This window comes from Crocodylus siamensis, chromosome 4 (genome assembly GCF_052110815.1).
Source record: "Crocodylus siamensis isolate JL-2025a chromosome 4, ASM5211081v1, whole genome shotgun sequence".
NCBI lineage: Eukaryota > Metazoa > Chordata > Crocodylia > Crocodylidae > Crocodylus > Crocodylus siamensis.
The window spans coordinates 144,502,380-144,521,304 of record NC_143398.1 but is presented as its reverse complement, the minus strand read 5'-3'; the positions used below and the strand labels follow the sequence as shown (position 1 = coordinate 144,521,304).

General features: G+C 44.5%; 1 protein-coding gene across 1 annotated transcript; it reads left to right on the top strand.

Annotated features, from left to right (window-relative positions):
• Positions 1–319: 319 nt before the first annotated feature.
• LOC149866695 (taste receptor type 2 member 40-like) lies at positions 320–1,291 on the top strand. The gene has a single exon (XM_090041644.1). The coding sequence runs from the start codon at positions 320–322 to the stop codon at positions 1,289–1,291; it is 972 nt and encodes a 323-aa protein (XP_089897770.1).
• Positions 1,292–18,925: the final 17,634 nt, after the last annotated feature.

The window sequence follows — 18,925 nt, the reverse complement described above, 5'->3', positions numbered from 1 at the left end:
TCCCCCCACCTTTATAGATAGGAGTCTAGGGAGAACTTAATGAACTCTGAAAAGACATTAAAGCCATTTGAATGTAAATATCACTCTGCAAAGTAAAGAGCCAGTAATTGAATCCTTCCCATATTTGCATGCTCAGGGAATGCAGCTGGCTTTGGATTGTCCACAGCTACAACAAAATCACCATAAATGTGAAATGATTTATTATCAGTGTTCTTCCTCTGAAGTAAATAGGTAGGAATAAAAGGAGATTGGGTAGTTGGCACCAGTGTCCATAAGCAGACACTTTTTCTTGTGTTGAGAGCCTTCAGGTGTCCACAGGATGGTGGATAAAAGCTGTGCCTTCCTAAGTGCTATAGAGCTATCACCCATCGTTCTCATTTATCTGAGCATTGTGGCAACTGAATCTGTGACAGGGATGGTTGGAAATGGATTTATTTTGGCCACCAACTTAGCCAGCTGGGTCAGGAACAGACTAGTGTCTTCCTGTGATATGATCCTGATCTTCCTGAGCTTCTCCAGGCTCTGTCTACAGTCCTGCATGCTGATGGATTTTGTCTGCAACTTGTTTTATCCATCCTTTTATAATCAGGATGATGTATTTGAAAGCTTCAAGGCTATCTTCATGTTCCTGAACAACTCCAGCCTTTGGTTTGCCACCTGGCTTGGTGTTTTTTACTGTGCCAAGATTGCCAACTTCAACCACTCCTCCTTTCTCTGGCTTAAACAAAACATTTCCAGCCTGGTGCCATGGCTATTAGCAGGATCATTGCTGTTCTCCTTTGGGAGCAGCCTTCCTTTCTACTGGGATATCTACAAGGTGTACTGCAACTACTCCACTGCCTTCCCCTTGGCAAACACCACAGAGCTGAAAGTGATAAAGGACACTAATTTGTTCTATGTGATTCTTCTCTGCAATGCCAGTCTATGCCTGCCTACAATAGTGTTTGTTTCCTCCATTGTACTGCTGATTTCCTCCTTGTGGAGACATACCAAACAAATGCAAAATAATGGAACTGGTCTCAGAGACCCCAGCACAGAAGCTCACAGAGGCGCCATCAAATCTGTCTTTTCTTTCTTAATCCTATACTTTTTCAATTTAATTGCTTTAATTCTCACTTTGTCTAACATCTTCTCAGCTTATGGCACCTGGGAAATCCTATGCATGATTGTCATGAGTGCCTACCCCATGGTGCACTCTGTAATCTTGATTCTGGGCAATCCCAAGCTAAGAAGGGTATCACTGAAATTTCTTCACTATGTTAGTTGTCACTTCAGAAGAGGACCTAAGTGAAAGACGTTGGAGCATGTTGTGCTTTCTAGTGAATTAAATCTATTACATTGAGTAGAGTTGCTATGAATTTATTTAGGTGTGAATTAACAGAATCTAGCCCTGCTGGAATCACATAGAGATATATCAGAGCTAGAACTTTGCTTTATTCAAGCAAGGTTGCTGACTAGAATACTATTTCTGAGTTCTTTCCTATTTTGAAAGATAATGACCAGATATCCTTATCCTTTTCCATGTTCTAGTAATTAAAAGCAGCTAGCTCTTTCTTCACTGGTATGATACATACTTCTCTGAAAATGCACAGTTGTTTCTCTGAGTTGGTAGGAACTGAAGCGAGAAATTCAAACACCACCACAACCCAGTATCCAACAGATTTGGAGGGTGATAGGGCAGGATGTCAGGCAACTGGAACAGGCAAAAGTATATATGCTTGGCTCAGACCTCCTCCCATACTGGTCATTGGTACTTGTCTAGAGGATTGTGGCTGGTAGGTGCAGGTAAATGATAAGGATGGAGAGAGTCAAAAGTCTCATTACTGCTGCAGAATAATTGCTTAGGCAAATTTGTGGGCTGTGAAAGCCGTCACGTTGGTTCCAGCACAGTATTTTCTCTCTGAAAATCACAAAATAATGGATGTTAAAGCCAGAGTATTACCTAATGTATTTTATTTTCCTTTTCAATCTTTTTTGTTGCTGCTAGATACTACTTTCATAAAAGCTTTGGTCACTTCACACGTAAAAAAGAAAAGATCATACCTTCCCCTTTGCTATTTTCAAAAAGGTTGGGATGATGTTTGAGTTCATTGCAGCTCCCGATATCACAAACTGTTTCCAGTTTTGAAAGGAGGTAAAGTGATTCAGTGGAGCATTTCCTTAAAGATCTCATGGTTGCTGCTGGATGGGAAAATACATTTCCCAAAGGTTGGAATTTCCTGCAAAACAAAAGATTTTGTCTTTAATTGGAATAAAAATTTGAAATTATGATTTTACCCCTGGAGCATATATTCCAAAAGATTTCAATTTAGCAGCATTGAAATGCTTCATTTAGATAGCATCAATAGCTGTTAAATATATTCAATTATTAAAATAGGAAACAAAATGAAAACAAACGGTCTCAACTCTATTGGGACAAAACCCTTCTCAACGTTTATAAATTGAAACAAGGTCAAAACAAGTTGTTTTGAAATTTTATCTTGAGAATTTCATTGCAATCAACCAAATTCCTGCAAAATGTTCCAGGTTCCAGTTGTAAACAGCTCTATCCAAAGTTTTCACCCAGCCCTAGTGCTACGTTTACACCTGTCAATTTGCTTTTACTTCATTGTACAGATAAAGCATACAGGCAATGTGTAGCCACACAGTGGAATAAACTGTTTAAATCTGGTATAGAATTACCCTTGGAAATACCAGGTTTACAACTATGCCAGTATATGTTACTTCAGTGTGTGTTTCATGTCCATATCTTATTTTGGGGTAATTTTTTGCTTAAAACAAAAGGACTATTACTTGCTCCCCCACTACCTACTGGTGAAGTCCTGTAATAGCTGCTAGGGGTATGCAAAATAGGCTGTATTGGATTTGGATTCAGCCCGAATTGGGGACAGCGATTCAATTAGTTGATTTGGATCGCTGTCCTGATTCGATTGGCCGAATCAGAATCTGAAGATTCAATGCTGATTTGGAAAGATTTGACAATTTAGACATAGATACAGCTTTAAATGTTTTTTCTACATACCTCAAGGTACCAAGCACAGCTCATGAACTGCGATGGTGGGGCAGATGGAGTGTCCCACAGGAGCGCAAGGGGGGAGGGGTGGGGGTGTGCTCAGCGGTGAACCCAGAAGTAAACCAGAAGTACCTGGGGAGATCCTGGGTGCCCCCAGACGAGGAGGCACCAGACCCCCTGCACACTCCCTGGCAGACTTGGAAGTGGACCGGAAGTGCTTTTGGTCCACTTCTGGGTCTGCTGCCAAGCACACTGGGGAGCCCCCTGCACTCCTGTGGGATGCTCCACCAACCCCAGCATCACCAGCATTCATGAGCCACCTGGTACCTTGAGGTATGTAGAAAAAACATTTAAAGCTGTGTCTATGTCTGTATCATCAAATCTTTCCAAGTCTCTCCAAATCAATTCTGAGGGTTCCAACTTGATTTGGAGAAATTAAAGGGTCTCCTGATTTGAGTCAGATTTGGAGATTTGGCCACCAAATTGGGCTGAATCTCCACCAGATCAAATCGGTGACTGAAGCGTCGCACAGCCCTAATAGCTGCCAGTGCAAAGAACTTGTATGCCTATGTCATATACAGTAAAATGTCTGTTCTCCAGCATGAGTGCAGAATGGGAAGTGTTGGTTATCTAAAGATTCTGGTTATCTGAGCATTCTACTCAAAGACAGTGCCATACTTGTAGTGCAAATTTAAAGAGAATTAGTGTAGAATACATTACAGTATAACATACTGCATAAATAACAAAATAGTATACAGATAAAAATGCTATAATAGTCAGCCACCTCAAACTTCAGGGCAGACCAGCTGCAGGCTGCTGCAGCAGAGGGGAGTGGCACGCACACTCAGATACCCTCATGGGTACATGGGTACCTTCAGAACAGTGCATCAGGCAGGAAAGTGGCGTGGCACGATGTGCGTACTCAGATACCCTCAGAGCAACGCAGCAGGCAGCAAAGCAGTGCGGCACAGCGCTGTGTGTGTTCTGCCACTGAAATTCTGCTTAAATAAGTATTCTACTTAGTTAAATGCCGGATAACAGAGATTTTACTCTGTGTGTATATATATAGATATATATGGTCTAATCCAGGGGTTGCCAACATAAAGCATGGTGCCGTAAGTGGAACAGGCAGTCTGTGTGACTGGCATGTAGCAGATTGCGGAGTGGACAGGCAGCACAGCAGCAGATAGGGCTGGGAGTAGAAAGTAGAGCAGCAGATCAGTCAGGGAACACAGGACTGGGAGCAGAAAGCAGAGGAGAAAATTGTGCAGGGGAAGGGGATGGGAGTGGCACTGTGGAGGATATGTGTCTAATTTGTGGCATGCTGTCTATAAGGTTGGGCCCCACTGGTCTAATTGAATGTCCAAAGTCAATGGAAGTTGTTCCAACCTTTTTTGACTCTCATAACATTAAACCAGTTGATGGTATTTTGCCATGTTCATGGAAACAACTTTTGCACTGTAGTTTAATAAATATATATTTGATGTGCATTTGTGTGGGTGTGTGAACTTTTTCTGGCTCTTAAGATAGTCAGGATGAGGAACAAAAACTACCGTAGCTTGGCATTGCCCCTTGTCTCTCCTGTTCATTTAATGGATCAGTCACAAAAACATTCACCTAACGTTACAGTTGTAGCAAGATTACATGGCACTGTTAATCAGGTCAGTGGCATTTTCCCCTCCCTCTCCTCCTTCCCCTCTCTCAAATTAAATTATTTGTGAGCTGAAGGTCACTGAGCACTCTCCCATTTGTGACATTACCAGTTCCTGTTTCCGGTTGGCAACCCAAAAATGACTGGAGATTCACTGTTTGTGTCAGTGCCTTTTCAATGCTCTCAGGCCACTCACTCCAAACCTCTGCTGCTGCATAGGATGGGATAGTCTCAGGATATGGGAGTAAAGCTAAATTCAATGACTGGGGTGCTCATCCTATCCTAACAAAGCGGGCAGTGCTGGGAGGTACAAGTGGCCCTCTGTGGTGAAGCAGCTCTACTTTCTTATGTGAAACCAAGGATTCCAAAGAGTTGTTGGAAAAGGATAGAAAGAGAAAAGGGGTGGACCCAGGAGGGCTGAACTGGTGCACTCACACCCCACTTTGATTCCAGTTCCACCCAAAGTTTAAAACCAGCTGCCTGGCATTTCCAATCCAGCAGTGCTGATGGAGTCCATTGATTTCATGACTCATTATAATCTACCTGATCCCTTCTTAACTCTTCACTCCACGTGTGTTAATGACCCTCTCTTCTTTTTAGAGGTCTTGATGGTCCACCAATCAAGCTATCCTTTGTTTTGCAATTCTGCTGTTAGCTGGTTCTGGTAATGAAGATCCTTTCTTACAGCCCTGCAGATTATTTTTTAACTCATTCCAATGGAGTTATGTTTGTGTCTGTTTCAATCTTTAACTGAATAATACTGCCTTAGACCCTAAGCATATTAACAAAGCTTCTAGTTTATTTCTAACTGAAGAAAAATGTGTGTTGTTTTATATAAGACGATGAACCTCACTATCTGCATCCCCCTCTCCAAAATTCTGAATCTTCCTGTGTAGGAGAGAATCCAGTACCTAAGCCAGTGCTTTCATGGGTGCAAGCTGTTGTGTCCCAGGTTTCTGTAAATAACTGTTGGGCTCAAATGTCTTTCATTTGTTTGAATTGTTACTACACTGCTAATTCCCAAGTCATTCTTGTGCCATGATTCTGATTACCTGAAGAAAAATTAGTACTACTGAAACAGAAAGGTATTTTAATAGCCTTTCATAAGCTCTAAGGATATTCTGGCACACAGTGATGCTGGACACCTTTGTAAAGGATATACAGGAAATTACTTCTGTTACGTTGCCTTTGTTAGTGGAAAACTGATAAGTGATGTGCTCAGAGAGGCCATTACACAAAGCAGCTGAGCTCAACAACTGTGTCTCAACAACTTGCATATGAAACACTATCCTTTAATAGTGTCAGAGCATAGGTAGATTCTAAAATGTTTTTCAGTAATGAGGAAGCAGCCATGTCAACACTGTCAAGGCACCAAAGGGAATCAAGAAAGGACTTTGCAGGACTACACAGGACATCAGTGAGAGCCAGAATTGGAGTCCCGGTGTCCCAACTCCTAGTTCTGAGAGCAATTCACTTAATTAAAGCCGCCTCTGTTGGAAGAGGAGGTTTACAGGCTGTACCCTGTAAACTGTCTCAGTTTGCTGTCTGATCTGTTTTCTGCTTAGTGGAACAATGATTTGTTTGCTGTCACAAGCTTTTGGGGATGGGAATGCAAAGAAGTGTTTGCGCACCTGACAGCTTGTTATAGAATACTTTCCTGATTTGCATCCCCATAAGCACAGCTGGAATTTTCATAACCTCAAAAATGCAACACATCTAAAGGGCTCTCTTGGTAGGGTTCATCAAATCATGAAATAGAAATAGGAAATCCAACTATGCTTCTATTTTACTGGAACCGTACCTGGCCTCAACTGTGTGTGTTTACAATGTTGTATAGACATCCCTCTACTCACAGACTTTTTCATCCTTAGCACATTTGGTAAATTCTAACATCCCCATACCACATAGGTGTTTTGTATGTAGGCATGTAGCTGGAAGGCAAGATTTTAAAATCAGATTCATTAGCTCATGTATAAGGTTTTTTAATGAATACAAAATGTGTCTTCCTAAATCTATATTTAGGCAACTAAATGCTTTTCAGAAGACCTTAGTTTAATTTGTATTTGTTTGTTGTCAGCTTGATGTGTGACACCAGTGTTATCACTTTGATTCTCCTGAGTGCTCATTCCACATACCTATAAACTTCATTGTATTTTGATGTCTGACCTAATTTTTCCCTTTATTACTGCTATCTCATTGCCTCCACCACTGGCACTAGCACAACACTAAATATGCTTTTTCCACCACTATATTTATTCCACTCAAATAGTTTTGTATAGTTTCATGTCCCAGTTATACTGCTATTCATCCAAGAGGGACATATTTAGTTCTGTCAGTAAACAGATGTGCTGTAAACTTGACCTGGGATTGATTGCTCCTGGGAGTATGGTATGGATAGTCATTCATACATGTTGCCTTTCCAGGCTGCATTGCTGTTCCTTCACTAGTAAATGGCCAGCAGAGCACACAGCTTGACATGGGTGTTCCCAGAATGAACTGCAATAACGGTGGAGACGTATAATACGAAGTCCCAGGAAATAGCGTTAGTACCTTTTATCCTGCATATGTCAGAGGGATTTGAAGTGGGACCAAGCACCTGTACATCTGTATAATCTCAGAACAAAAAAATAAATGACATGTAAGTGTTGGGGGTAGGGGGGTGGGGAGGGGGCACAACTCCACACCACTATTCCCACTGCTGTTGGGTGCTAGCTTCATATGGGTTGCAGTCCCACACCTCAGCCCTGCAAATGTGGGGGCACACATGCCCTCAGCCCATACCCCCCAATGCATCACCAAGAGACAAAAAGCTTTTTGGGGGGACAAGTGTGATGCTTGTTCATAGCCTAAATCTTTCCCTTGCTGTCAACCAGTCTGGCTAGAAATGTAATATTGGTTCAGAGTTATTTTCTGTGGTGCAGACAGTAGTCCTCCTCCTTGGATCTGTCAAGTGAATTTTCAGTCCTTGCAGTAGCATAACACTAACCACTCCTGTACCCCTGCTTTATCTGTGGCAGGTCAGGGTGTTATACCTTCCAGTTGTGAGGTAAGGTTGTTTGCATGGTTTTAGTAATAGGTTAGGCAATGTATTTGTATGGGGTGGTTTGGATAAGGATGATCCTACCTCAGGGAAGTGGCTGGAATAGATAATCTCCGAAGGCCGCTTCCAGACCTACATTTCTACGATTCCTTGACTTTCCTCTCCTTGCCACTTCTTACTGGAACAACGGTGTTCACATGTAGTCTTAACAGCAGATTTTCTCCAGACTAAATAAGCCCAGTTCCCTAAGTTTCTCCTCAGAAGTCATGTTCCCCAATTCCCTAACCATTTCATTGTCCTCTGCTGGACTCTCTCCAATTTGTCCACATAATTTTTGTTGTGGGGGCCTCAGAACTGGAAACAGTACTCCACATGTGGCCTCACCAGTGCTGGATAGAGGAGGACAAGGTGACTTTCAGTTTGTTCTGACTTATCAATAAGGAAGATACTTTGTTGAAATCAGCTTACACTATGAGATCTTCCAGTGTGCCTCATGGATACACAGCAGCATTGACTTCAATGTAAAGTTATGTCAGTCCCCGATCTTTTGCCCAATATTCTAATGGGTAAGAAACTGTTCAGAGAGTGGGACATGAGAGTTCTGGGTGCATTATACATAGACAAGGTGAATGTATATCTTCTACCTCTCAGAAAGGGCCCTGAGCACCAGGTTATGGGCCAGGCAGGGCTGAGATCATCCTCCACTCCTCTGAGGCTGAGCCACTAGGTATTCCAGAGTGAAAGATTCATGGGACTAGGAGAAAATCAAGCAAGAGGAAGGCCAGCTCTGTGTTCTAGCATGGTGGAAACTGCCCTGTCAGAAAGGCCTGGCTCCCAGGTCTGAATGCTAGTTATCCAATGATTAAGGCAAAACCAGAATGAGCCCTGGTAGCAGGGACTGGAACCCAGGACCCCATTACTTGAGTATCCTAAATACTAAGGATTTTGTCAGGCTAAGATTGTGCCACATATGTAATCTAAGCACCTAGAGGATATTTGGTCATTATACTCATTGGAATAGGTTCATGTTTAGTGATATAGATTGGGGTTGGCAAACTTTCAGCAATGAATTAACACAGCTTGGTCCTAAGACAGGCTGCTGCTGCTGATCCAGTCACTGCTACTGCTGATTCTTTCCCCAAGACACTTCTGCCATCAATTTGCTGCTGATCCCCTATGTGCCACAGCCACCCTGCCTTAGCAACAACCTAATTCCTAGGTGACAACCTACTTCGTCAGATGCTAGTATGCATGCTTCATCGGACAGCATCTGACAAAATAGGTTGTTGTCTACAAAAGCTTGTGCCTCTCTCAACCAGTTAGTTCCTAAGGCTGCCTGTAGATATGTCGGAGGCTGCTTTAATGTGCTGTAATTACAGCGCGTCAGAGTAGACTCAATTGAGTCTCCTGGAGTGTGAATTAGTGTGCTCCAGCAGCTTCCACCTCACACGTGTCAGCATCCCTGCACTTCAAAATGGTGGCAGGGGAGCTTTAACTAAAAAACTCATTTGATGAGCTTTAGTTAAAGTGTCCCTGCTGCCATTGTGTAGCATGGGGACACTGATACATGAGACGCTGCAGGTTCTTTAATTAGAGTGGCTTTTGGAGCTGCTCTAATTAAAGCACCCTCCCCCCACCCTGAAAGCATGTGTAAAAACACCCTAAGATGGCACCATGCATTGCCTTCTGCTAGGTAACAGGCAAAAAAACGTTACTCTGCAAAAGCTGTAAGACCTTTCCCACTATGACAAAGAAGGGGTATCCTTCCTCTTCTTTTAGCTTACACTTGAAGTCATGGTTGCTGCCTGGTAGTTAGATGCAAGGATGCATTTTTAAAAAGGGTAAAATTAATTGAAAAAAGTGCCAGGCATGGGGCTTCAAGGGCTTACCACCTCTGCAATGGTGCTCATATCTGACAGCAAAAAATGAACTTGAAGGTAACGTGAAGATGCTATCAAGTTGTCTCCCCAGCAGGAAAGGTTTTCTGGAGCAACAGAAGACACTTACAGTTTATCAAAGGAGGAAAGGAGCATCATGAGACTCAATGGAGGCTGAAATATTGTTTAAGCAAAAAGATTCTGCAAGCGAGTACTGCAGATTAAGGAAGCTAAGGTGAAGACTAAGGCTGGACACATCAATGGAAAAGAACATAACAAAGAGTAAACCAATGTAAACTGAGAATGGAAAGATGCTATACAGGTCAGGCAGTTATAAAGCATCCACAAAGACAAACTGAGACCTGCCAGAGCTGCACCACATATGTATAATTCTTATATGTGAAATCTGGTTATGGCATTTGGATATATCTGTTGTGAAAGGGAGAAATGCGTGGATAGCTGTTAGAGCTGTACACATTGTTTCATTTGTCTGTTCTGGAAGGTACCTAATGGAGGGGCAAAGCCCTGCAGGGCAGTCTGCAGTAGCTCTCACTTGCAGGGAGTTGTATGTTACTGTTTCTTTCAATAAACTATATTATAGTTTATTATAGTTTCTGGCCTCTGATTTTATGACTTGTTGACTGAGGTACCAAACATCATGGCAATGCCCCCCTGCTCTCTACCCTCTTATGGCATCATGTGTCATGGTGAGGAACAGGGGCAAGTGGGGATTGCTTTCATGAGAGAAGACTGGTAACTAAAGGTTTCATTAGAGACAGACTAGTATCCTGTCAGTAAGATCAAGTAACCTGCACATATTGTCTCAGGATACTTCATCATCCACATCAAAAAAATTGAATATGCTCATGGGATGAGGACCTGGCTCTAAAATTTCTCTCGTTGTCTCCACGGAAGAATTGGAAACAATTCTAAACACCAGATCCAGGTACCAAACTGCCATGACTTGTCTATCATAGGGGGAAACTTCCCATGTGACACAGCTCCAGCCCCAATACATTTGACATATGCTAACCTTCATTCTAAGGACTTAGCTTAGTCAGACTAAGAAAGCAGCCATGTGCCAGCCTGAGACTGAGATATGACCCCTGCTCTTTAAGACCAGTAAGAACCACGAGCAAACTGACACCTCTTCTGAACAGAATACCCAGGGTCTCATTCAGAGAAGGAAACTTCCCACCGACTCCAGGTAGTCCATCTCCCACTTAGAAACATGTCCTGGGCACCTTTAACCTGGCTATGTACTGCTGGGCATCAAACCTCTGGTTTCTGAGAAAAAATAAACTAGACAAAGGCTGCCTGCTAGCCAAGGCTAACATGCTATGCCTGGTCAGTTCTCATGCCAAGATGGGACATGGAGCAGAAACAATGTTAATGGTGCTGACAGCGGAAGGAAGATCAGATATCTATTCTTATGCACCATTCTTATGGTCCACTTTGTCAAATATGGCAGAAATACTTCTGAATGCACTTAAATTATTTTCATGGAGCAATGTGTAAATGGGATAGTGACAGAAAATTGATTTTCAGAATGATCTATTCTTTCTTCAGTACTTTTCACCATTAACTTGGGTTCTGAAGGCTGCTGACATTCAGAACAGCCTATTACTCTGTTATATTTATTTTGGAACACAATTCTATAATTTTATAATAAATAGATAAAGAAAAACAAGTTTCCATCCTTCCACTCCATAAATATAACTGGTTGCCATCCAGGTGTCTCAGGGAAGGGCCTTTCCCCCCCATCTAGAGGACTTCCAGAGTAACACCATTTGAAATGTGTAACATGAAGGAGTGATGTTGTAGCCATGATGATATAGAAAATATAGGGAAGTAGGGCTAAAAGAGACTTCACAAAATTATCTAGTCCAACTGCCTGGCTCAAGGCAGGATCATCCCTGACTAAATCACCCCAGTCAAGTGTCTATCTAACCTGCTCTTGAAAACCTCCAAGGATGAATGCTCCAGAATTTCCCTAGCTTGTTCTAATGCTTGACCACCCTCATAGTCTGAAAGTTCCTCCTAATCTCCCACTTAAATCTCCCATGCTGCAGCTTGAGTTGGTTGCTCCTAGTCCTGTCCTCTACAGCCATAGAGAAAAACCCAACTCCATCCCCTCTGCAATCGCTTTTCAGTTATTTGATCACTGTTATCAAATACTCAGTCTTTTCTTCTCCAGACTAAATAAACCTAATTCTTTCAATCTTCCGTTACAAACCTTGCCTCCCAGGCCCCTAATAATTTTTGTTGCATTGTGCTGGAATCTTTCCAAGCTGTCCATATTCTTCTTTAAGGGTGAGGCCCAAAACAAGACACTCCAGGTGAAACCTCATCAGTACTGAATAGAGCAGAAGAGTCACTTCCCGTGAGCTGCAAGTACTGTTAATACAGCCCAGTATTCTGTTGACTTTCTGCAGCAAGAGCATGCTGTTGGCTCATATTCAATTTATGTTTTACTGTAACCCCATGGAACTTCTCTGCAGTAATACAATCCAATCTGTTTTGTGCATCTGAAGTGCGGAGGCTATCTGGAAACCTCTATAAAAGAGAACATAACAAGGGATGTGAGAGAGGCAGTAATATTTTTGGGGGTGATCTTTTTTACTGGACCAACAGCATGGTTTGGAGAGATTTTAGACAAGTTTTTGGGCACAGAGCACTCTTCCTCAGGCCTGAAAAAGAACCAGGCATAGCCTGAGCTGTGTAACAAATAAAACAATAGAGTGTGCAAAACTTCCTATGTAAATAAAAAAAAATAGTCTGCTAAAAGGAATGAAGCAGGACTGTAAAAGTGTAGGGACATTATCAGAATAAGGAAAGGCAAGAGAAATGCGTAGGAAGGATAACCCGGTAAATGGAGAGCAAAATTATTCAAGACGGAAGAGGCTCCTGGGCTAAGTACAGACAGTCAAAAAAGCCTGAGGCAGAATTGATTCAATCTTTGCTTGGGGAACCCTGGTACAGGACACAGCCTGTCTGACTCACAAAGAATTCCCTGTCCCCGCCTAAACAAAACTGATTAAAATGCAGTGCGAGACATACCCAAAGCCCTCCAGATAAGGGAGCAACTGCCCTAGGTCTCATTTGCATCCGAGATGAAACCAGATGCCCATTCATTTACATGGGAGATGGAGAACAGAACGCCTGAAGCAGAGACCGCAGTGAATTCTGGGATCAGAGAAGCAGGGGAGCACTGCATGATGGGGAATCTGTGCTCCAAATGCTAATCAGCCCACATTTACACACATCCAGCTCAGCATTTATCGGACCAGTTCTAATCTGGATTTACAAAGGACTCCCCCGCCCAAACTCAGCAGAAGTAAGTTTAATAGGCGTCTTGGGCCGTACGTGCCCTGGTCCCACTATGGGAGGCCTATGTAAACTTAATTGGCTACAACTCGGTTGCCGGGTTAGGGAATGCTGAGTAAAGAGACTGAGTCAGAGGGGGTATGGGCAACATTTGAACAATGGTACAGGGTTCATCCCAGTGTCCAGCCTATTCGAGCCCTGACCACAAGTGTTGTCATACTTTTCCCAGGATGACTGGTGGAAGTCCTCCCCACCCCAAAGGTTATGTACACTCCAATAATTGCCTTAAGTCTGTTAAAAGACTATAGTGAGATCTGGAAAAGTCATGCTAAGTTGAGGCTTGTTCACAATGAGTAAAAATCCAAAACCCTGATGCTGCAAGGTCCCATCAATATATCTGCTATCCATAGGAATTTCAAGCCGGCTCCTAAGTGTCTAGTTACTCCTTAACCTTATGTTTTCCTGAGTATCAATCAGGTTTTTTTTGAGATGTTCCAAACCAGATTACCCCTTGTCAAGAGAAAAGACAATGATTTACACAACTGAGAATGCTTGAAAGAAGCTGAACTGAGGGTATAAAAATCTGTAAAAAAGCAGCAGAACTGTGTGTGCACTGACACCATCCACTGTTGTTCCCGAGAAGCTCGAAGAAACAGATTGTCTCCCTTCAAGGATTGTGCTATAAACTTTACCTGTCAGCACTGAAACCCAAGTGCCTTGGACTGGTGAGATCCCAGCACGCTCTCTTTCTCTTTTCTCTCTAGGCATAGATTTCTGAACCTGAACTGTATTAGTTAAGCTTGAGCTAAGTTTCCCCAAATACTTAGTGAAACCAGGGTAGTATTGTAATTGTTTGTGTTTGTTTTTCCTTTGCATGTCTATTACTACTAGTACCATTATATATTTTTCATATACTTAGCAATAAATAACTTTTATAGTCAAACTGGTAGTAGCTGGGTATATTTTTCCTTCTCTACTTTTCCTTCCCCTCTTGCTCTGCAGCAACACTTCTTTTACGTAAGCTAAAGATCCCTGTGAAGCCCAAAAATACTGTGGGGTCTGCTCATCAAGAAGCCAAAGATTGGGATGTGTTGAGTTTGTACAGGCTAATAGACCCAGTTTGGCTCAGACGTGCCCTAATGAACTGAGTGCTGGCCCATGAGGGTGTCAGCTGGACACCCAGCTGGATTCAGAGGTATTCTGTTTTCCTGTGTGCTTGTGTCTGACTGTGGTTTATTGTTGCTCTGATGAACTGATTCTTGCCATGAACTGATTCTGACGCCTGTCCATGCTGATCAACCCAGCCAGGTCTGGCATGTCATGTTAATCTTTGCGTGTTTATGTGTGTAACTAATTTGGTGACCAGAGCAACCCAGCCCCATTGAAACTGAGTCCTGCAAGATAGCTCCATTGGGGATGAGGACTTGTCGAAGGGAGATATACAGCTCTGTATAGAAACACAATCACATTAAAAGAATTACAAAAACCCTAGAAACATATCCCTAATAAATGAGCACAGTACATAATCCAGTACATGAGAGCAGACTTGGTTGATCGGGTCTGCTAGAGCACAGAACAAAACATGCACCAGCAGACTCCAGCATCATGTGTATCAGTGTCCCCACACTGAGAAATGGCTGTGGGGGTGCTTTGAACTAAAGCTCATTTGGTGAGCTGCCATTTTTCAGTGCAGGGGACACTGATACACCTGAGGCTTTTGTGCTTTTAATTAGGCCCCTGCCCTTGGACTATCTCACCTGCAGCTCTAGCCTTCCCTGGAGGAAGGATGTGACTTAGGCAGGGTGCTGCGACACCATTATGTGGCCTCCATATCTCCCCCAACAGCCACTCCTCATCCAAGTGGTGATGCCCACCCTATCTTGCCCTTAGTCCTCTCAATGTAGAGTGAGATGCATTGCTGGGCTGTGCATAATCTTTCCAGCTCTGGTTTCTGGAAGAAAACTGTGTATCACCCAAGGTAGAAAGGAATATGGTACCTCCTTTGACAGGAACTTTGTGGTCCTGAGGAGACTCTGTCATGAGTGAAAATTGTATATTGGGACCATCGTTAGCATTTACAGCTATCTCTCTCTTTAGCTGATGTTCTTGATACGGGGAAGGTTATTCTAGTGGACAAATGAAAAAGACAGCAGGAGCCTGAAGGAAGGAAACTTGACTATTGAAGCACTGCATAGTCTAAAACTAAATTTGAATCCAACTCCATTTATGCAAGTGGCGTTCTTCTCGGAAGGCGATGAATCAAAACGGTGAGCAGAGGCAGCAAACAGAGCAAGCAGTTTGCAAGTCAGTTCACGGGCCAATTTAATGCCCCTCTCTTTGCAGGGGAGCCTTTAAGGTAATCTCTTTAATTAAAAGTACCTACATATATTTAGCATACATAGCTAAAACTAGACATTAGACCAATTCTTACACCCTTACTTAACTAGAGCCCCAAGAGAGGGGGGTTCACTAGGGAGTCTTCCTGGAAAATTCTCTCACCTTTCTTCACTGTAAGCATTGGCGATATGTAGCGGGTGCACGTGGGTGTACGTGCCGCCCCTGAGTGTGGCGGTGCACACCCTGCAAAACGGCACTGTCAGTGGCGCTTGGAGGCGGTCTCCACTTGACACCCCTCCCTCACCGCAGACACTGCCGGCAGCGTCTACAGGCAGTCTGCGTTTGCCGATGGCCGCCACCACCACTGCTGGCATTGTCTGCAGGTGTATGCTGACCACTGGTCGACATTGCCCCCACCTCACTGCTGACAGTGCTGCGACTGCCTCTGGCAACTCCTCACTTGCTTCCACTCTGCTCCTGCCACCCACAGTGCTGCCACCACCTGCAGGAGCTCACTGTGCCCAACGCCAGCGCTACAAAAGGGAGGAGACATAGACTTCCAAGGAAGGTGGTGTGGCGGGCCAGTAGGGGGCACTCCTACATTGAGCCACTCACCTCCCTGTGCCAGACCACCTTCCAGGCTCCGAGTGCCTCCCTAGGGGTGCCTCGCGTCTGGCTGACCCCCTTCCTGGAGCACACTCGCTAGCCTGGGGGTAACATAAGCTGCCGCCACCCTGAGAAAGGACTCTCTCAGCCCTGTGTCCTTGGGGAAACACAGGCCTAATAGTCCAACGGGTACTTGACCCAGTACAGGCACTTGGGGCACTTCCCCAAATCGGGGGCCAAAAAGGCAAGTCTCCCATAGTCCACAGACCTAAGAGGCCTCTTAGGCATAATTTAGACCCACCCCTCAAGAAGTCTCCTACACTGGTCACAAAGGAGAACTTTATTGATTATAGGGGTAGGGTGAAAATAGGGTACTAGAGCAATATCATAGAAATCCGATCAAGCAAAACGGTCTGGCTGAGGTAGCCTTTTGGTCATGCATCTGAGTTACTGCCAGCTATATATCTAACCAGATCTCAAGTAGCTTAGTCACAAGCATCATCCTGAGGCTGTTGGAGATTCCCTCTGGAGGCAGGCCGTTCCTCACTCATGAGTTCTGGGGTAAAGAGCTAGTTTCAGATGGTAAAGCTCCTCTCTGAGTCCCTCACATGGCTGCTGCCCCTCCTCCTGGGCAGCCTTAACTTATATAGCCCCTGTGACCTCGTTTACCTGGTCCAATGGAGGCCAGCACCTGTTGGCTGTCGGCCAACCAATTTGAAATACATCACTAGTTGCCGGGCGGACTCTTGCCCACCAGGTAGATGCCCCTCACCTAGGTAGGTGATACCAGTCATGTAGGCAGAGGGAGCAGGTTTGCCCCCTCCCTCAGGAATGTAGCCAGCTCAGGTTACCTAAAGAGATAGGGTAAAGGTGTGCCTCCTCCGCATGGGCCCATCCTAATCACATTGTCACAGCACAGAGATTTTGGGAGAAACAAAATGTGGCTTCCTGACACAGGTGGAAGCTGAAAGCTTGTGACCTTTGGCAGCAAGCAAGCTAAGGAGCTACAGTTGGTTGAATGGACTGTAAGGTGGATAGAAAACTGGCTGGAGCATCTGGTTCAGAGGATATTAGTCAATGGCTTGAAATCCAGATGACAGCCCATAACAAGTGGAGTGCCCCAGGGATCAGTCCTAGGGCCAGTTTTGTTCAGTATCTTCATCAGTGACCTGGAAGGTGGGATGGAGGGCACCCTCAGCAAGTTTGCAAATGACACCAAGCTAAGGGGGAGTAGTAGATATGCTGGAGGGTAGGGCTAGGATTCAGAGAGACCTTGACAAATTGGAGGATTGGACCACAAGGAAACTCATGAGGTTCAACAGGGACACGTGCAAAGAGCTGCACTTAGGATGGAACAGTCCCACGCACTGGTACAGGCGAAGCAGCAGCTCTGCAGAACAGGACATAGCGATTACAGTGGACAATAAGCTAAATATGAGCCAACAGTGTGTTCTTGCAACAGAGGTTAATGGCTACTGGGCTGCACTGGTAGGACTGCTGTCAGTTTTGAGCCCCTCACTACAGAAAGGATGCAAACAAATTGGAAAGAGTCCAGTGGAGAGCAACAAAAATGGTTAGGGAAATGGGGTACATGATTTATGAGAAGCTAAGGGACCTGGGTTTATTTAGTCTAGGAAAAAGAAGACTGAGAGGGGATTTAAAGCAGCCTTCAACTACTTGAAGGGTCATTCCAAAGCAACTGCAGCTAGACTGTTCTCAGAGGTAGCAGACAGCAGAACAAGGAGCAACTTTCTCAAGTGGCAGAAACAGAAGTTTAGGTTAGATATTATAGTTTCATAGTTTCATAGTTGGTAGAGTGGGAAGGGACCTAAGCAGATTATCAAGTCTGGCCCCCTGCCATGGGCAGGAAAGAGTACTGGGGTCAAATGACCCTGGCTAGGTGTCTGTCTAGCCTCCTTTTGCAGACCCCCAGGGTAGGAGTGAGCAGCACTTCCCTTGGAAGTTGATTCCAGATCCTAGACACCCTGACTGTGAAGTAGTGCCTCCTGATGTCTAGTCTGAATCTACTCTCTCATAGGGCCTGCCCTGCTGCCCCCTGATCATGTGAGTGGCCCTCCCCTGGACCCTCTCCATGCTGGCCACATCCCTCCAACTGTGACCTGACCAATGTCACAAAGAGGGAGAGGATCACCTCCTTGGACCTGCTCGTGATGCATCTGTGGATGCATGACAAGTTGTGGTTAGCCTTCCTCACCTCATCCCCACACTGTCGGCCCATGTTCATTTTGGAACCAATAATGACTCCAAGATCCTTTTCTGCCTCTGTGCTGATGAGAAGGGAGTTCCCCAGCCTGTAGGTATGCTGCTGGTTCTTCCTCCCCAGGTGCAGCACGTTGTACTTGTCAGTATTGAAACGCATCCTGTTCTCATCCGCCCACCCCTGTAACCTGTCCAGATCTAGTTGCAGCCTGTCCCTCTCCTCCAGCGTGCCCGCTTCTCCCCACATCTTAGTGTCATCCGTGAATCTGAACAAGGTGCTTTTCACCCCCTCATCCAAGTCGCTGATGAAGATGTTGAACAGTATGGGCCCAAGGACAGAGACCTGGGGGATACCATTGCCTACATCTCTCCAGGTTGAAAAAGACCCATCCACCACCAGTGTCTGGGTGCAGCCCTCCAGCCAATTTGTGACCCACCTGACTGTAGGCATCGATGCCACAGTTGCCTAATTTTTTAATGAGAATGGGGTGAGAGATGGTATCGAAGGCCTCCTAAAGTCCAGAAAGACTACATCCACCGTGACACCTGCATCCAAGGATTTGGTGACCTGGTCATAGAAGCCCAAGTTGGTCTGACAGGACCTGCCTGTAATGAACCCATGTTGGTTGACCCTAAGCATAATCTCCCCTGCTGGCCCCTCGCAGATGTTCTCCTGGATAATTTTCTCAAAGAGCTTGCTCAGGACCGAGGTAAGACTAACGGGCCTGTAGTTTCCTGGGTCCTCCTTCCTCCCTTTTTTGAAAATGGGGACCACATTGGCCCTTTTCCAGTCCTCCAGAACCTCACCAGAGCACCATGAGTGCTCGTTAATCCATGCCAGGGGTCCCACAATG

Coding starts and splice junctions, on each gene's coding strand:
- LOC149866695 (XM_090041644.1), top strand. CDS start 320: ATGGTGGATAAAAGCTGTGCCTTCCTAAGTGCTATAGAGCTATCACCC.